General features: G+C 54.3%; 1 protein-coding gene across 1 annotated transcript in view; it reads right to left on the bottom strand.

The window, feature by feature from the left end:
* The window catches only part of VWA5B1 (von Willebrand factor A domain containing 5B1), a 21,435-nt gene that overhangs the window by 4,232 nt on the left and 2,555 nt on the right, over positions 1–14,648 (bottom strand). The window contains exons 6-14 of the mRNA XM_009325306.1: positions 14,147–14,271; positions 10,939–11,115; positions 7,318–7,428; positions 7,032–7,234; positions 5,412–5,526; positions 3,697–3,882; positions 3,226–3,421; positions 2,022–2,209; positions 1,024–1,079 (exon numbers count right to left, since the gene is read on the bottom strand). Of these exons, the coding sequence (XP_009323581.1) occupies positions 1,024–1,079; positions 2,022–2,209; positions 3,226–3,421; positions 3,697–3,882; positions 5,412–5,526; positions 7,032–7,234; positions 7,318–7,428; positions 10,939–11,115; positions 14,147–14,271 (1,357 nt within the window). The remainder of the gene's footprint in view (positions 1–1,023; positions 1,080–2,021; positions 2,210–3,225; positions 3,422–3,696; positions 3,883–5,411; positions 5,527–7,031; positions 7,235–7,317; positions 7,429–10,938; positions 11,116–14,146; positions 14,272–14,648) is intronic.

Consider the following 14,648-nt stretch of genomic DNA (forward strand, 5'->3'; position numbering starts at 1 on the left):
CGCCTGCTCCCTGCCTGATCCCAGCATGAGATGCAACCGTGCAAACACGTGGGTCTCTCTCTGCTCAGCCCCGGCTGGGATCCGTGCCCGGACAGAGCCCTCCATCAGACCTGCAGGGTGTCCCCAAGGGACCCTGGCCCCCGGGGCTCCTTCTCCAGGCAGGCAGAAGGTGAAATATGAGTTTCATCCCTCCAGACATTTTAATGACTTCACTTGGGAACCAAAGGAAAGAAGAGAGACAGAAAGATCAAGGACCAGTTGCTTAGTAACGGAAGGAGGGAGGCTCAGGGGATGGGGAGAAGGGAATTTTTATCTTTTCTTTTTTTTACGAGACTGTTTCTCCACTTTCAGGAGACATGAATCCCCCCTCCAGCATCTCTGGTGCTACATCCTGGATGGACATCCCCCTCCATGGCTAGCAGAGACACCGAGCTCTGGCTGTTTCTATCCCCATCCCTGGGGCTGTGGGAAGGTTCCCCCTAAAACCAACAGACTCTGTATCTTCCTAGCACAACACCGGTAAAGGACAGAGGTGGTAAAAAGTGGTGGATCTCAGTGCTGGACAGAAAGATGCTTTCTCTGAGTGGCAGGCAAGAACGTGGCCTCCACCACCACCTAATTTTTGATGCTCTATGAGACCACCAGCAAAAATGGGAGGCAGGCAGCTCCAGGAGCTACCTACTGAGCTAGGACTGAGATATTTAAAAGCAAGCCGGTCACAGAAGCCTCTGCCAGACCCTTTACATTCAAAACCTGCTCCTTCTCCTGCCCGAGCTCTCCTCCCAGCCAGAGGAAGCCAGCTGGGAACGGAGCTGGGAGTTTAAGCTGCCCATCACAAGCGCTGACCTTTCCTTCCCAGCGCGGCGCGTGCCGAGACAAGCTGAGGGCTCACGTTCACACCCCCGAAAATGTCAAGCCCTGGCAGCTGGACTGGGAGCTGGGAGAGCCGCTGGGAGCCCTCGCAGCACAAGGCACAGCAAAACCAGGCTGCAATTAATTAAGACCAGGATGCATGCTGTTAACCGTTTACTGCCCTCCAGAAGGGAGTCGTTTCCATCCCTGCCTTCACGCTGAGCATCCTGTGGGCAGAAGGATGCTCTGTGGACCTTCGCAATGCAGGCAAGGTCACTGGTACCCCTAAAACCTACCACCGCTTGCCCTTCGTCAGGCGATGCTGTTCGCCACCCTCACTGCTGCAGCTGGAGGGCAGAGGTCTCGTTCCTCCCTGGGGAGCACAGGCCCTTCTTCCCCTTCGCCCCCTCATCTCACCTCCAGCCCCCCTTCACCCAGCCGATCTCTAACCCGCAGCAGAAGAGAAAGGAAAGCCCCAGACATCCCGCTCTGAGTTTCCATGGGAACAGAAGTGCTGCTGGTCCTCCCAGCCCTGCAGATGCTGATTTCAGAGCAGAGCATCCTTGCAATGCCAAGGGTGGGAGAAAACCACCCCCACCCTTCCGCAGATCAGCCTAAAAAGCTTCCCAAATTTCACCTGCTACCTGCTGCAGGCAGGGGACATAACACTGCTCAGCAGCTGTATCATCACACAGGTCCACGTCCCAGCCTGACGCTGCCCATGGGCTGTGGTTCCAGCTAGGGCAGCGGGGGATCTGCTTTGGGACTGACTTTCTTTGCCCCTTCGGGGCACAGATATTCCACGGCCATATGGAGAGTTTGCATCGCATGGTCAAACTCTAGGGAAATAGGAAGTAAGCAGCAGCCTGGGGATCAGAGGAGCAGCAAGGTGAAGCACAGGCCGCTCAGAGGAAGGGGAGAGGCATTTAGCAAAGAAAAGCTGGGCTCCCATGGGGAGGCACTGCTATGGGATATCAGGACGGCACTCTGCCCCCTGCTTGGCTTGTTTCCTACACGTTTGTCATATGCTGCAGCACAAAGCCCGGGCACATATATATGTATATCAGGACTAGTGTGAGCCAGGCTCTTTCCCCTTATGCATCTGAGATTTTCCTGCTGCTGCACGCCGGCCTCTGCCTGCAGGCAAAGCCTCCCTGGGGATCACGTACCTGGAAATCCATCTGCCAGGGCTCGGGGCTGACCTGCTGCAGGTCCTGCAGGTGGGTTTTCCGAAGGGGGGTTTTCACCAGGGCGGTGCCAGGATCACTGGCCGTGGGCACCTTCTTGCAAGGCTGGTGGTCGGCAATTTGGGTGGTGCTGTACGCCCGTCTCCTGGAGGAAGCCTTCACGTCCGTCCCTGCACGGCGGGAGAGAGGATCAGCTCCGCTCCTGAGCGGGACCAGCCAGCACCATCCGCCCCTGGCTCACGGTGGGCAGCAGGGAGCCCAGCCCCGTGGTCCTCCCAGGGCCGAGGGGGCCACGCTCAGTCCTGCCCTGTTTTAAGTGAAGCAATGAAACCATGAAAGGAAATAAGAGCCTACACTCAAAACTCCTGGGGATGTCGGGAGAGGAGGTTAGGGAGGTTTTGTCTGAGCAGTTTTCAGCCAGAAAAAGCCTGCCTGCATTTCCCCAAACCTCCCTGGAGAAGACAAAGGGTTTACTAATGAAATTTCATTAGCGCAGACATTCTCCTGTCAGAGCAAGAGTAAAATTTCATTTGGAAAGGCATGATTTCTCAACCTTCTGACAAGATTGAGGGGATGCGCAGCACAGTTCCTCTCTGAATATAAGGGAAGAATATCCCACGAGTAACAGAGGTTTCCTTGTCACATGGAAATGCAGCCAGCTCTGGGGTGCAGCCAGTGGCTTTATGCCACAGGTTGCTGACACAAGCGCCCAGCCAAACTGTGATGGTGAGGGCTGACACCCTGGGGACAGGGCTTTGGATCCATTCCCCCCCTCTCCTGACCTCAAACTGCAACGTCAGGGCTTGCCTGGAAGCGACTGCTTTGCAGGTGCAGGGACAGTCCAGCTGGGCTACCTCCTCTCCTTCTCCGCACACCGGAGGGCAGCTTGGGAAGCTTGCAAATAATTATGTGGCCAAAGCTAGAGCTGCTTTGAAAATCTCCAGGGAAGCCAGTTGTCCAGGCCTTCCCTTGATTTCCTGACAGGTTTGGATAAAACATCCAAACCAAATAGACTCGCTCAAGCCTCGGGAGATCTGTCATCCCTCCTGCAAACCCCTCCGGCTCTTTGGAGAGATACAGCCAAAGAGACTTATTTGTCAGACAAGCAAATTGGCAGAGCAGTGACAGAAGCTTGATTGGAAAGACAGGGCCATCACACCCACGCTTGTACAGAGGAAAACCTGACCGGTGTCCGTGTCCGATTCTCCCCCGGGATCTCTGCCCGCCACCAGGTGGTCGGGGGCACGCTCGGCGGGGCAGCAGCCCTCCGAGTCTCTGGAGTGGTTCCAGCTCTCCACGCCTGCTCCCTCCTCCTGGGAGTGAAAGAAAACGGAGCTGCCCGACTCCTGGGAATGCATCATGCTGTAACGTCGCCTCTTGTCCTGGGGGAAAGCAGAAAGAGGGAATAGGTCCTACCACTGCGTCCACCAGCCACCTCCCAGCCGAGGGGAGCCACTGCGTGTGCACCAGCGCCCTTACCCACTGAGCTTCTATTTCTCCCCGATGTCTCACCCACCATCTCCCTTGAGGACAGAGCGAGAAAGCAAGAGACACCTCCTGACCACGCAGAAGGAGCTGAGACGCCCGCTTGTGCATGTGCACGCCAACACCCCCTGCGCCCGGGACAGCCCCACCGGCCCGCGCAGCATGGACTCACAGATCTGGGGTTGGAGATGTACGGGGAGGTGTCGCAGACGATGCCGTAGCCGACCAGGCGGTCACCAGGGAAGAGGCAACTGGTGCTGACGGGGGAAACCAAGACCTCGGTGCTCTCGGGAAAGACCCACTCCACGGACACGTCACTCAGGACCGGTGCCATCGCCTTCTTCAGCGACTTGATCATCTGAGGCAGAAAGCAAAGGGGAGCAGTTATGCAGCAAGCGGACGTTCCGTGTGCCACGGTGCACGCACCGTGTGTGGCAGGGGAAGGGGAAAATTCCCCCAAACAAATCCATCAGCTGATTTGTACCCTCTCCTGACCTTAGATGGGAGCCTGCTCCCTCTTAGACTGCTCTGACACCCACCCCAGCACCCCCAGCCCCTTGGCACGGTTATACCAAGGGCAGCAGAGCAGCTATTGATAAAGCACAGGGCTGATCTCACACCGCATGTTGCCAGCTCAGGGCAAGGTGGGAGCTTGTGGCCAGAGGTATCTTGCTCCGGTGTGAGGCAGCATCCCCTGCTCCCCTCCAGCACCCAGGAAAAGCTGTTGACCTTCACTTGTCTGAGCCCCGGCCCTGCCCAAGCCCCGACGCTCACGCACCGACTGACAGCACTGCTATTTTTGGTACAGGTCCTTGCTGGCACAAACCACTGCCGGAGATCAGCAATGCTCTGCCAATTACACATGTGGAGAAGACCAATATCTGTGAATATCTCATGGACAAACCTACCAGGGAGCCATCTACAAGATCTTCCCTGCACACCAGGGGAAGCGAACACCAGATTTAGAGGCAGAACAGCTCAAATATTCTCTATTGTTCACTGCTTTTTCACAGGCTCAGGAAGGCACACCAGGCTGTGTTTTATAAGGCCATTAATTGATGCCTCAGACTGCTGAAGGCACCAAGCTGCACAGCCCGCAAAGCTCTTTATTAATAGCTCTATAAAAAAAACCCCACTCCCTTCACTGTCTTTGCTTTTAATTTACATCAGAAATGCTGATGCCGTTCTGTCTTAGAGAGGTTTTTGTGTGCTCCAGGTTTCTGCAGAGGGGTGGACTGCTGAACTCCTCCTTTTGAGATCAAGAACGTAGGAGCCAGCTTTGTAGAGATATTTAGGAGCTAAAGACCCAATTCTCTCTGTGTTTAGTCATCCAGCGGATGACAGGCTAGGCACCGTGCTTTCACCAGGGGACAGAGCCATTCTTACGGCGTATTTGAGGCGCGTCGGTTTACTAAGCCTTCATGGGGAGAGTGGAAACGAAGAGGCTCCCCTCTTTGCTTTAAAGTTGGCTTAACAGGCAAAGCTATCGCAGCGTATTGCTCTCCCTCAAACCCCGGGTACTTCTCGCCTGAGCAACGCCAGGGCTCAGCTGACTTCAAAATTAATTGGCTGCTTTGATGCCGGTTCCTCTGCCCTCACCGGCGTCTGAGGCAGCAGCTACCTTTGAAGCCAAAGCTGCTGTATCGCGGCTATCGCTTCTCCCCATCCCCGCGCAGAGGGTAAACACACCCTCCCACTCCCTCTGACAGCCGGAGATGAAGATGCTCTTTCATCCCCTCCCGCACGCCCACCTGCTGCCGAGTGGGAGTTGGAAAGGCAGCACCAGGATGGGGATAAGACCCGCTAGCGAGCTGTGGCCTCCCCCTCGCTGAACCAGAGCATCGTCAGAGCCTTACAGGGGGGTGCTCTGGGAGGGGGCAGCCGCACCTTGGGCTGCAGCCTCTCGCCCTCCGCCAGGAACTCGGCGATGCCCCTGGACACGGCAGCCAGCCCCCGAACCAGTCTCCTGCAGGCGTTCGGCCCGATGCCGAAGCTGTAGCACCTGCAAAGGGACAGGGAGCGTCAGAATCCAGGGGACAAGCCATCCCGACCCCCAGCCCCACGCAGCTCACCCACTCCCTGCGGGCAGAAGACCCCGCCTGGCTTTGTCCCACTGCTATGCAGTTATCCAGCACGTCCGGAGGAAAATAAACCAGCTCCTCTTTTAGGTGGCTGGCAGGAGGGTCAGGAACCGCCAGCCCCCTCCTCTCAGCAGACCTCAAATCCCTTCCCCGAAGAGCAGCCTTCAGCCGCGACTCTCAGGGGCTTCCCAGCGGGACCCCAAGCCCTTGCCTCCTCTGCAAACACAAACAAGCTGCTTTGCTGCCAGTTCAGCTCTTTTCCCTGCTGAGCGTCTGTGGCCAATAGCACTAAAGACCCAGTAATTATCTCTGCTCGCAATTAAAATAAACGTTTTCTCAAGGAAAGAGGAACCAGCCAGGCGAGGCTGCTCCCCTGACTCCCAGCTCAGTGAGTCAGGATTTGGTTTGGGCTGAAGGCTGCAAACCCAGAGCCGAGCTGGAGCCTGGGCAGGGAGGGCAGGAGTGAGCAGTGCCTGGTGGGGATGGATGCGGTAGGAGGCCAGGAGGGACGGGGACGGGTGGGATACGGCGTTCGGCCAGGGCAGTGGATAGCTGAGGAGGAAACCACCTTCAGCAGCGACTGCATCTGCACGAGGGGCTTTTCTCTTAGAGGTTTTTAATCCCCAGCTGGCTGCAAATCTTAGGTCAGCCTCACACCCTCTTAAATAAGGCTCTGATCTTCTTTTGAGACAGGGGCCACACACACACGACTCGGCAGTGCACTGGGCACTGCCTTCCAGGGTTACCCGAGACCACGCTCTAACTCTGATTGCATTTAGCCCACCACCATGCCTCTATAAGAGCAAGGGATGGGTTGCCCTATACAGCTGGGAAGCAGCTAGACCTCCCTATAGTAAAAAAAGGACAGAGCAGCTTCCCTGATAAGCCCTGAAGTCTGAGGGATGGAAGAGGAATAAGGTTTTCTTACATTTTTCTTATGTTTCATGCCCCTTAAAGAGGCAGAGGACAAATCAGACCAGCCTGTCATCAGGGCTGGGGAACCAGGCTGGCAGCTCGATGCACAAATTAGTTGCTTGTTACATTGCTCTCTTTCAGCATATTCAATTCTGCGCAGCCCCATCCTGGAAGCAGCTGGGGCCAGACCCAGATGTGCTTTAAAAAAAATAAAAAAACCCGGCAAGGAAGATTGTTCGTGTGTCAATCTCTGCTAGCAGGAAGCATCAGACGAGAGCCTGTGAAGTTGTCAGCCCAATTATCCTGCTTTTGATTGTTTAAAAAGCATCTGAACTTCTGGGATCTGTTCCAAACCCTTTGAGGTTCTCCCATGGCTCATACCAGCAATCTCTCCTGCCTCTCTCTCTGAAGCGCGGACGTCTGTGAGATGGAGGCTTGTTCAAGGAGAAGCACATCCCCCACCGTGGCAGGCTTTTGCCCCCGCGGTGGCGAGCCCCGCCCCCCTCCGTACCTGGTGGAACAGGAGTGGTTTCGCAACAGCTCCAGGACCTTCCCCGTGTTGCTGATGGCCCCGTCCGTCAGCAGAAAGAGCAGTCGGGGATGGCCCCTGTGGATGGGCTGCCGAATGACCCACTTCAAAGGCGACAAGATGTTGGTGCCACCCATATCGGCCCGGATCCTCTTGATGCTCTCGCAGGCCATGGCCAGGCTCTCCTGCCCAAACGAGCAGCAGAATCGTCAGCCTCTGCACCAGCGCCCTGTGAGCACCGAGGAGATGTGGCTCCCCCTTCACCCACCTCGCAGTAAGTCTGACTGGCAGGAAAGAGGGTCTTGAAGGTGGATCCAAACCCAATGACGTTGAAGAGACACGCTGGCATCAGGCTCTTGAGAATGACCAACAGGGCATCCTGGGGGGTGGAAAGCAAGCGGCCATCAGGCAGGCCGGGTCTCTCCCTGGCTGCCCCAGCTTCACCAGTAAAAGCTCTGCCCAAGTCCTACCTTGCCATCACACCTTACTCCATTTGCCTGCGTGCATTTGATAATAAAACAACTGTTTCTTTCACATGCGCTGCCTGTGAAACCCCTGCATATTACTCTGCTCTTTCAGTCCCTTAATGATATTTGGGTCCCAAAGCAGTGAGGAAAATGGGGAGCCTTCAAAGAAAAAAAGAGCTGAACAAATTTTTCTGTTTGTTTTTAACTGATTAAATTTGTGCTTGCAACACGGTACTGCGGCACGGAGCTAGTGGGTGAGAAGCAGAGTGTGAAATTGAGAAGTGTGACACGCAATGCATTTCAATGTCCAAACTTGCAGAAAATAAACAAACAGCTTAACATTACACAAAAGGAAAAGCCTCCCCCATCCCCAATTCTCTTGTATTCATAGCTGGCATCAATTAAAATAACTGGGAGAGACAGTTTTAAGCTATTTTCTTTACCAGAGGTGGTTATCTAACTTGCCTATTCCTGGTCTTTACATAAGGGAAGAGCAATTTAGATTGTCTCAGACATGTGATGGCCGTGGACAACTCCAGGACAGAGCTTGTGTTAGCAGCAACTGGGCAAGAGCTACCCAAGGAGCTCCCGAGCTTGCAGGGGCAGCAGGATCAATTAGCGTGGCCGGAGAGGGAGGCCAATTTAAAGCAAAGTGCTGGCAGCGTTCAGGAGCGGCTTGGTTCTTTCTGTTTATGTGCTGATAAAGGCAGACTCCTGCCAGTCTGCCTAGGGCAGCAGAAACCCTAGAGCCAGCCCCAAGAGAAGAGTTGCCAAGGTCAAACGAGCAAGAGCAGCCTCCTTGCTTTGTCATACGCAGCGGCAAAGACCGAGTAACCGCAGAGGGTGGGTGCTGGAGCTGCACGCAGAGAAACCCCCCGCCCGGGAAGAGCCACAGGGAGACGGGTGGCAGGTCAGCCTGGTTCCCGACCCCTGTAAGACTCAGCAGCAAGGGCGAGCCAGAGCACTGCGAATCAGCGAAATAATGTACGAGAACGGGGCTGCCCTTTAACAGGCTCCGGAGGACTTTAAACCAAGCTGTTATCGCAAACCTACGAGAATATATTTATACCGCTGCTTCCCAGATGGCTCCTGGGATGCTGGCTCTTCCAAATCTTAACGCTGGCATCCCATCTTGGAACTAATTACAAGGAAAAAAAAAACAGATTTCCAAATATTTTTCCCAAAGTGGGCAACCGATGCCTGCTTTCTGTTTCAGCAAGCGGAAAGATTTATTGCTTCTTGTGGTAAATATTGATCTTGATCCTGTTGCACTCAATATCTATACGGCAGCTCAATAAGAAGAGATGTTTGCCTCCAGAGAAGTCAATTCCCAGTTATTAGCCTAGTTTTGCCAAGCGAGCCCGCCCGGTGCGGGCACCGTCACGGGCCTGGCTCTTCTCCCCGGCTGCATCAGAATGGAAAAGGAACCAGCTGCAGGAAATTTAAACCCCTGAACTTTCCACCCCAGCCACTTTGGCCGAGCGCCCTCCTGCTCAGCAGCGAACCGCGTCCTCCCGGCTGCACGCAGCCAGCCCGCACAGAACCATCCCCCTCCCCGTTTGCATCTCTGCCAGCACCGCCGCTCTGCAGCTCAGCTTTCCCCGCTGCGCACGCCCAAGAGCCCTGCCACGCTGCTCACCCAGCAAGCTGAGGACGGTGCAAATGTCTCCATCAAGCGTAACCCACCCAAACCCGCCAAGAGCAGCCCCTGCCACGAGGTCCCTGATATTGGCAAGTCGTAAACAAGGATGGGGGACTCAAAAGAGAGACAGTGGTTTCCTCCCTGGAGGTATCTCCTCCGAAATCTCCGATACCTCCCCCGAAACATTTTTCCAGAAGGGGAACAGCCCTTTTCCTGTTTTTACAGCCCTCCTGTGGACGGGAGTCGCAGTTCAGGACCTCTCGGAGAAGGGCTCTGTCCCTGCAGGGTCCCCACCCCCATGGGACAGACCAGCCTCCGCGGAAGCTGCAGAGACCGTGGTGCCCAAACCCGGCCACGCTGTGAGTCGGAAAGCAAAAATCTGGCCTGGGGCAGAGATGCCTCCTGATTCCCAGGCTCCGAAACATGCGGAGGGAAGGGGGCACCACCTCGGAGATATCCTGGCCCCTTTGGTGGATGCAGGGACAGGGGGGCAGCCTCCCTGTCCCAGGGTACCTGTTGCAGCCGTCCTTGGGCTCCCCGGCATCCCCATCCTTGTTGCCGGAGGTGGCCGTCCTCTGGCAGTTCCCATGGAAACCGGCGACAGATGGGTAAGGAGATGGGCTGGAAGATGCTCCCCGCTGCTCGCCCTGGGCGGTGAGTCCTGCAGAAGAGGGTGCAGCCGTACTCAGGGGAGCGTTCGGGTCCGGTGGCGCTTGTGTTAGGAAAGGGTGCGAGCAGGACACCTGGGGACGCACGAGCTCGGTGAATCTCTCAGACATCCAAATGCAACCGAACCCCTCAGATGAAGCCTGCCTCTGCAATTCCCTCGCTGTCCTCAACAAAGATGCACGGGGCAGCGCAGACCCATGCCCCGCTCAGGAGAATGCGATATTCATCAAGCTATTGGGGCTCACCTGGTCCCGAAAATCAAGACAGAAACTTTCCAAAAGAGCTTTTGCCAGAGACTGCAGCTTCTCACTGAGACCTGCCAGCTGGCAGGCGTCGGACACCGACCTGGCCTCCAAAGCATATCCAGGCAGGGATAACGATAATTAAATAGTTAACGGAGTGATTTCCCCTTTGATGGACAGAGTGGTCCCCAGCGGGCTCAGGGCAGGAACCTCTCCAGATCCTTCAGGCAGTGGCACAAAGCCAAGCCCAGCTCTCATGGGACAACCTGCAGCTGGGTGAGAGTCCTACCTGACAGGGGAACCTCAGGCCTACAAAATATCATGACAAGGCCTTTCTACAAGCCCTTTTTTATCCAGAGGTCTCGGCACACCTCTCATAACCCTCCACCGGACTGCAGGCATTCATCTGTGTTTGAAAAAGAGATGCATCATGTTCAAACAACATCTCCGGGTGCACAGAGGCGCCCATCAGCAAAATGTCTCCTCATGCATGGTCAGCACATTGCCCTGAAGCATCCCTTGGAGCTCCCTGGAGGTTTCCCACCTAGGCAGCAATCGCCCCAAGCCCTCCTGGAGACAGGGAGAACCGGAGAAGGGATGCAGAAGACAAGCAAGCCAGCAAAGAGGGGGAAAGAAAACACCTTTGCATTTGATGCGCTGATAGGAAGAAGAGGAAGAGGAACAGAACGGGCGAGAGTCAGCTCCGCTGCAGGTACCTAACAAGCCACACGGTTGAGATGACTAAAGCTACAGCATATAATTACCCCCCATCCCCTCATAATGAGCACTCATCAGCACTCAACAACCCCCACTGCTCTCTAATATTCATCCTTTGTTGGCACGGAGGCACTTCCCCTCCTGCCTTGTACCTTGACACGGTTGATGTTCACGCCGCTCATGCTTCTGCTGCGGTCTACGAGGAAGATAAACTCTCCTTGGGCTTTCTGGAGGTCTGGCTGGAGGGTCCTCAAGTCAGGGCAGAAGTTGAGCATGATGACGGGGTGGTGGGGGATGTCCTTGTTCAGCCGCTTCCTGATGATATCCGTCTGCAAGAAAGAAGGAGAGAGCTCGAGAGGTTGATTTTTCTGCCCCTTTTCACTTCGAGGGGAACCAGAGCAGGGCTGCGAGCCCAAAGGTGTAAGTGCGCGGCCTTTTGTGGGCAGGGATCGGCTTGTCTTGGCCTCAGTGGTGACAACACCTGAGCTCAGGCTGCGCCGCAGGTTGCTCTGTCTGTACACCCTGCGGAGCTGCTCCGTGGGTGGACGGGATTCCTGCCTCCTCCCAGCCACGGTCATGCTTTGCCCGGGAGACAAAGGCTGGCAGAAAGCCGAAATTAGGGACCCCCTGCATGCATGGATGAGAGCCTGGAGAAGAAATGAAAAGATCTGGCCCCGCGCAGCACCTTGCAAAATTGATTCTCCAATCATTTCATTAGATCCCTCCCGAAAACGTGGTTCATTAGCGCAGTTTAGCATCACACTGAGGCACACCGGAGGTTTTGTCCATGGTCACTCAATAATGAAGTGCGAGACACAGCCCTCAGCAAGCTGTATTCACCGCTTTGATTCATTCCTGCCGCCTCTGGTTTGCTGTTTTTTCTGCCCATCTCTTTTATCATTTTTCTTTGTATGGATCGAAACGCTTCGGAAAGCCGAACCGGTCGCTCAGGACATCGTTCGATAGGAACCCACATGATATATGTCTCCGTACTGCACAGAGCTCTAACGGCTCTCTGCATTTTGCCTCATTTTATTTCAAATATCAGTCTTCATTAAAAACGTGATAAAATCAAACTGGAAAAAACCTCTTGCGATGGGTTTATAATCTGCTGCTGTGTGTATATAAAGCAGTCCCAGGTTCATGGTCACGGCTGCAGTGAATCAGCGCATCGCTGCTTTCGAGGGAGCTCCGGGACCCCACATCAGCACGGCCCACGGCCTTTCATCCCTGGGTCTGCAGTGCGGAAACGTCCACCGCAATAATTCAAAGGCTGCTGTTTCATGCTGGTTTCACCAGGAGTAAACCAGACCCCAAATAACCGGGCTTGTTTTCTCCAGCCGTGAGTTATATTCCTGGATCTACGAGCTAACGACCAACCTTTATTTTACGTAACTCACTACACTCAAGAGTCCCTGCGGATCAACGCGTACGCGTGGGCTTCGCTTTCGGCTGCGCTGCCTGAGTGCTGCTTCTCTGACCCCTGTGAAAAGACGGTTCCCATTCACAGGAACAAGTACCTCGCTGTCACCCCAGCTCTCGCTCACCCTCCTGCATTTCACTCTCATGCTTTGGAGTACAAATCAGTCAGTCACTGGGAACTGGAAGGGCTTTTTCCATCCCCGTTTTCCTCCAGCCATATGACATTATTTTGTTTAACATCTTTCCCGGCACGGATGTTTATCACATTTCAGACTAGAGGGATCCTTGCTGTCTCTCTGCCTGAGGACCGAATCGTGGCCCCGGACCTACCCGCAGCACTCCCTGGGATGCTCTTGGGGACCCAAGACATAAAATCCCTGTGTGATCGGGATGAGCCCGTAACCTGGATTTCCCCCGGACTTCAGGGTGAATTTTACAGGCAAGCCTTCAGTAAACAGCCTCGGAGCTGCTGCTACGGGTCAGCCAGAAAAGCAGGCATCTCATCCGCGCCGTCTCTTCTCCCCACCTCCCCTCCCCTCCGTTCCCCCTCACCCGTTATCCAATTACAGTAAACTAATCAGATCTTGTCGACCAAGAGTTGATTCCAGTCTGCATTCGTCCCCACCACCCTGCTAGCTAACGAGCATCCAAGGTTTTTGCATAACAAACCGAGGGATGAGAATTAATTATCATTTACTGCTGAAATTTCTGGGCTAATTCATTTAAGCCGAGAGGTGCCCAGTGTCATGCTCTGAGCAGCAGCAATTCTAGCCCATAGTCTACCCCAGATATTCAGGGCATTTTCTCTGCTTCTCGCCCTTCTCCGTGCAGTTGCTTCCCAGTCCTCCTGGGGCAAAGAGGTGGGTTTCCTGCAGAGAAATGGCCTCGGAATGATTCCTCCCCCCCCGATAATTTGACATGCTAAAGACACAGAAATAATTAGAGAGCCATCTGAGCCGTAGCGTGGGAGTTTCATTTCGTTCCACCTGCCGCACGCTGAACACAATTAAAGGAGACGCCTGCCGCGCCAGCAAGCGCAGCCCTGATCCCAGCATCGCGCCGCAAGAGAAAGCGAAGGGCAAAAGGAAAGAGAAGAGGGTTGATGTGTCTCTGGTGAAAGGAGAAATCATGGCAGCACAGGGAGGCACCTTCGCAGCAGGTTTGGGACATCTGCCAAGCGGGGGCCCAGGCTCAGACACATGGAGAATGAGTTTTAAGGGAAATGAGCATCCCCGGTCGCAAACGAGAACATCTGCGCATGTAAAACAGGGAGCCGACACAGTCAGCCCGGGGCTGCGGTTACACAAGTGTGACACGTGCCTTGGGTGAAGACGCCCACCCTGGAAATTCAGAGGGCTCTGACTAGTCCACTGCTCTTCACTGATCCCAGACACAGCGATGTGGCAGCTCAGGAGCGCTAGGCTGTCACTCGTTGCTTTAGAATTGCTGAAAGACAAGGCGCAAATCCCAGAGCAGATATTTTTCTATCTGCTGATCAGCAAAACAAAGAGAAGTTTCTCCTACCTTGTCTTCAGTTCAGCTCATTATTCCAAGTAAAATCACTTATTTCTCTCTGACAGCTATCCAGAAACAGTAAACATTTACTGAGCAATTAAAAGAATATTTTATTCTATGTCACTGCAATAATTATAATACCCTTAACGCTGTAACAATGTACCTATCTAATTATGCTATGCTAGACTAGTACTAATTATACACACAATAACCATCTCAGAGCTTCTTCGACACCCAGTTTATCAGAAGCATTGCAGAATTTTCCCCTCTTCCTCCACATAAGCCCTTCTCCGAGGGAGGATGCTGCAGAGCTTATTGGGCCAGTGTAATATCTGGCACTGCAAGCAAGCAAGCAATCATTTACTTGCACAGCTCCGGTCCCAAGGGAAGCCTCAGCTAACGCCTGCAGCTTTTGCTTCTCACCTTTTTCTCAGCACTGGGGTCCTTCTTAGTGCCTTTAATGAAATCGTTCTTCCCCTTCAGGTGTCGTTCATACTCTGCAGGCGTCATATCACCTTCTTCCATTAAGACATGGGGCATGTGGGGCTCTGGAAATGCAGAGAATCGGGTGAAGAACAGCCTTGGCTAAACTTTAGGTTTGCAAGAGATGCAGGCACCCTCAGCTGTGAACACAGAGCAATATAGAATCATAGAATCACAGAATAGTTTGGGTGGAAAGGGACCTCTAAAGGTCATCTAGTCCAACCCCCTGCCGTGGGCAGGGGCAACCTCAAACACATGAGGTGGCTCAGAGCCCTGTCCAACCTGACCTGGAATGTTCCCAGGGATGGGGCATCCACCACCTCTCTGGGCAACCTGGGCCAGTGCTTCACCACCCTCAGCGTAAAACATTTCTTCCTTATCTCTAGTCTAAACCTACCCCCCTTTAGTTTAAAGCCATTCCCCCTTGTCCTGTCACAACAGG

This window comes from Pygoscelis adeliae, unplaced genomic scaffold (genome assembly GCF_000699105.1).
Source record: "Pygoscelis adeliae isolate BGI_AS28 unplaced genomic scaffold, ASM69910v1 Scaffold36, whole genome shotgun sequence".
NCBI lineage: Eukaryota > Metazoa > Chordata > Aves > Sphenisciformes > Spheniscidae > Pygoscelis > Pygoscelis adeliae.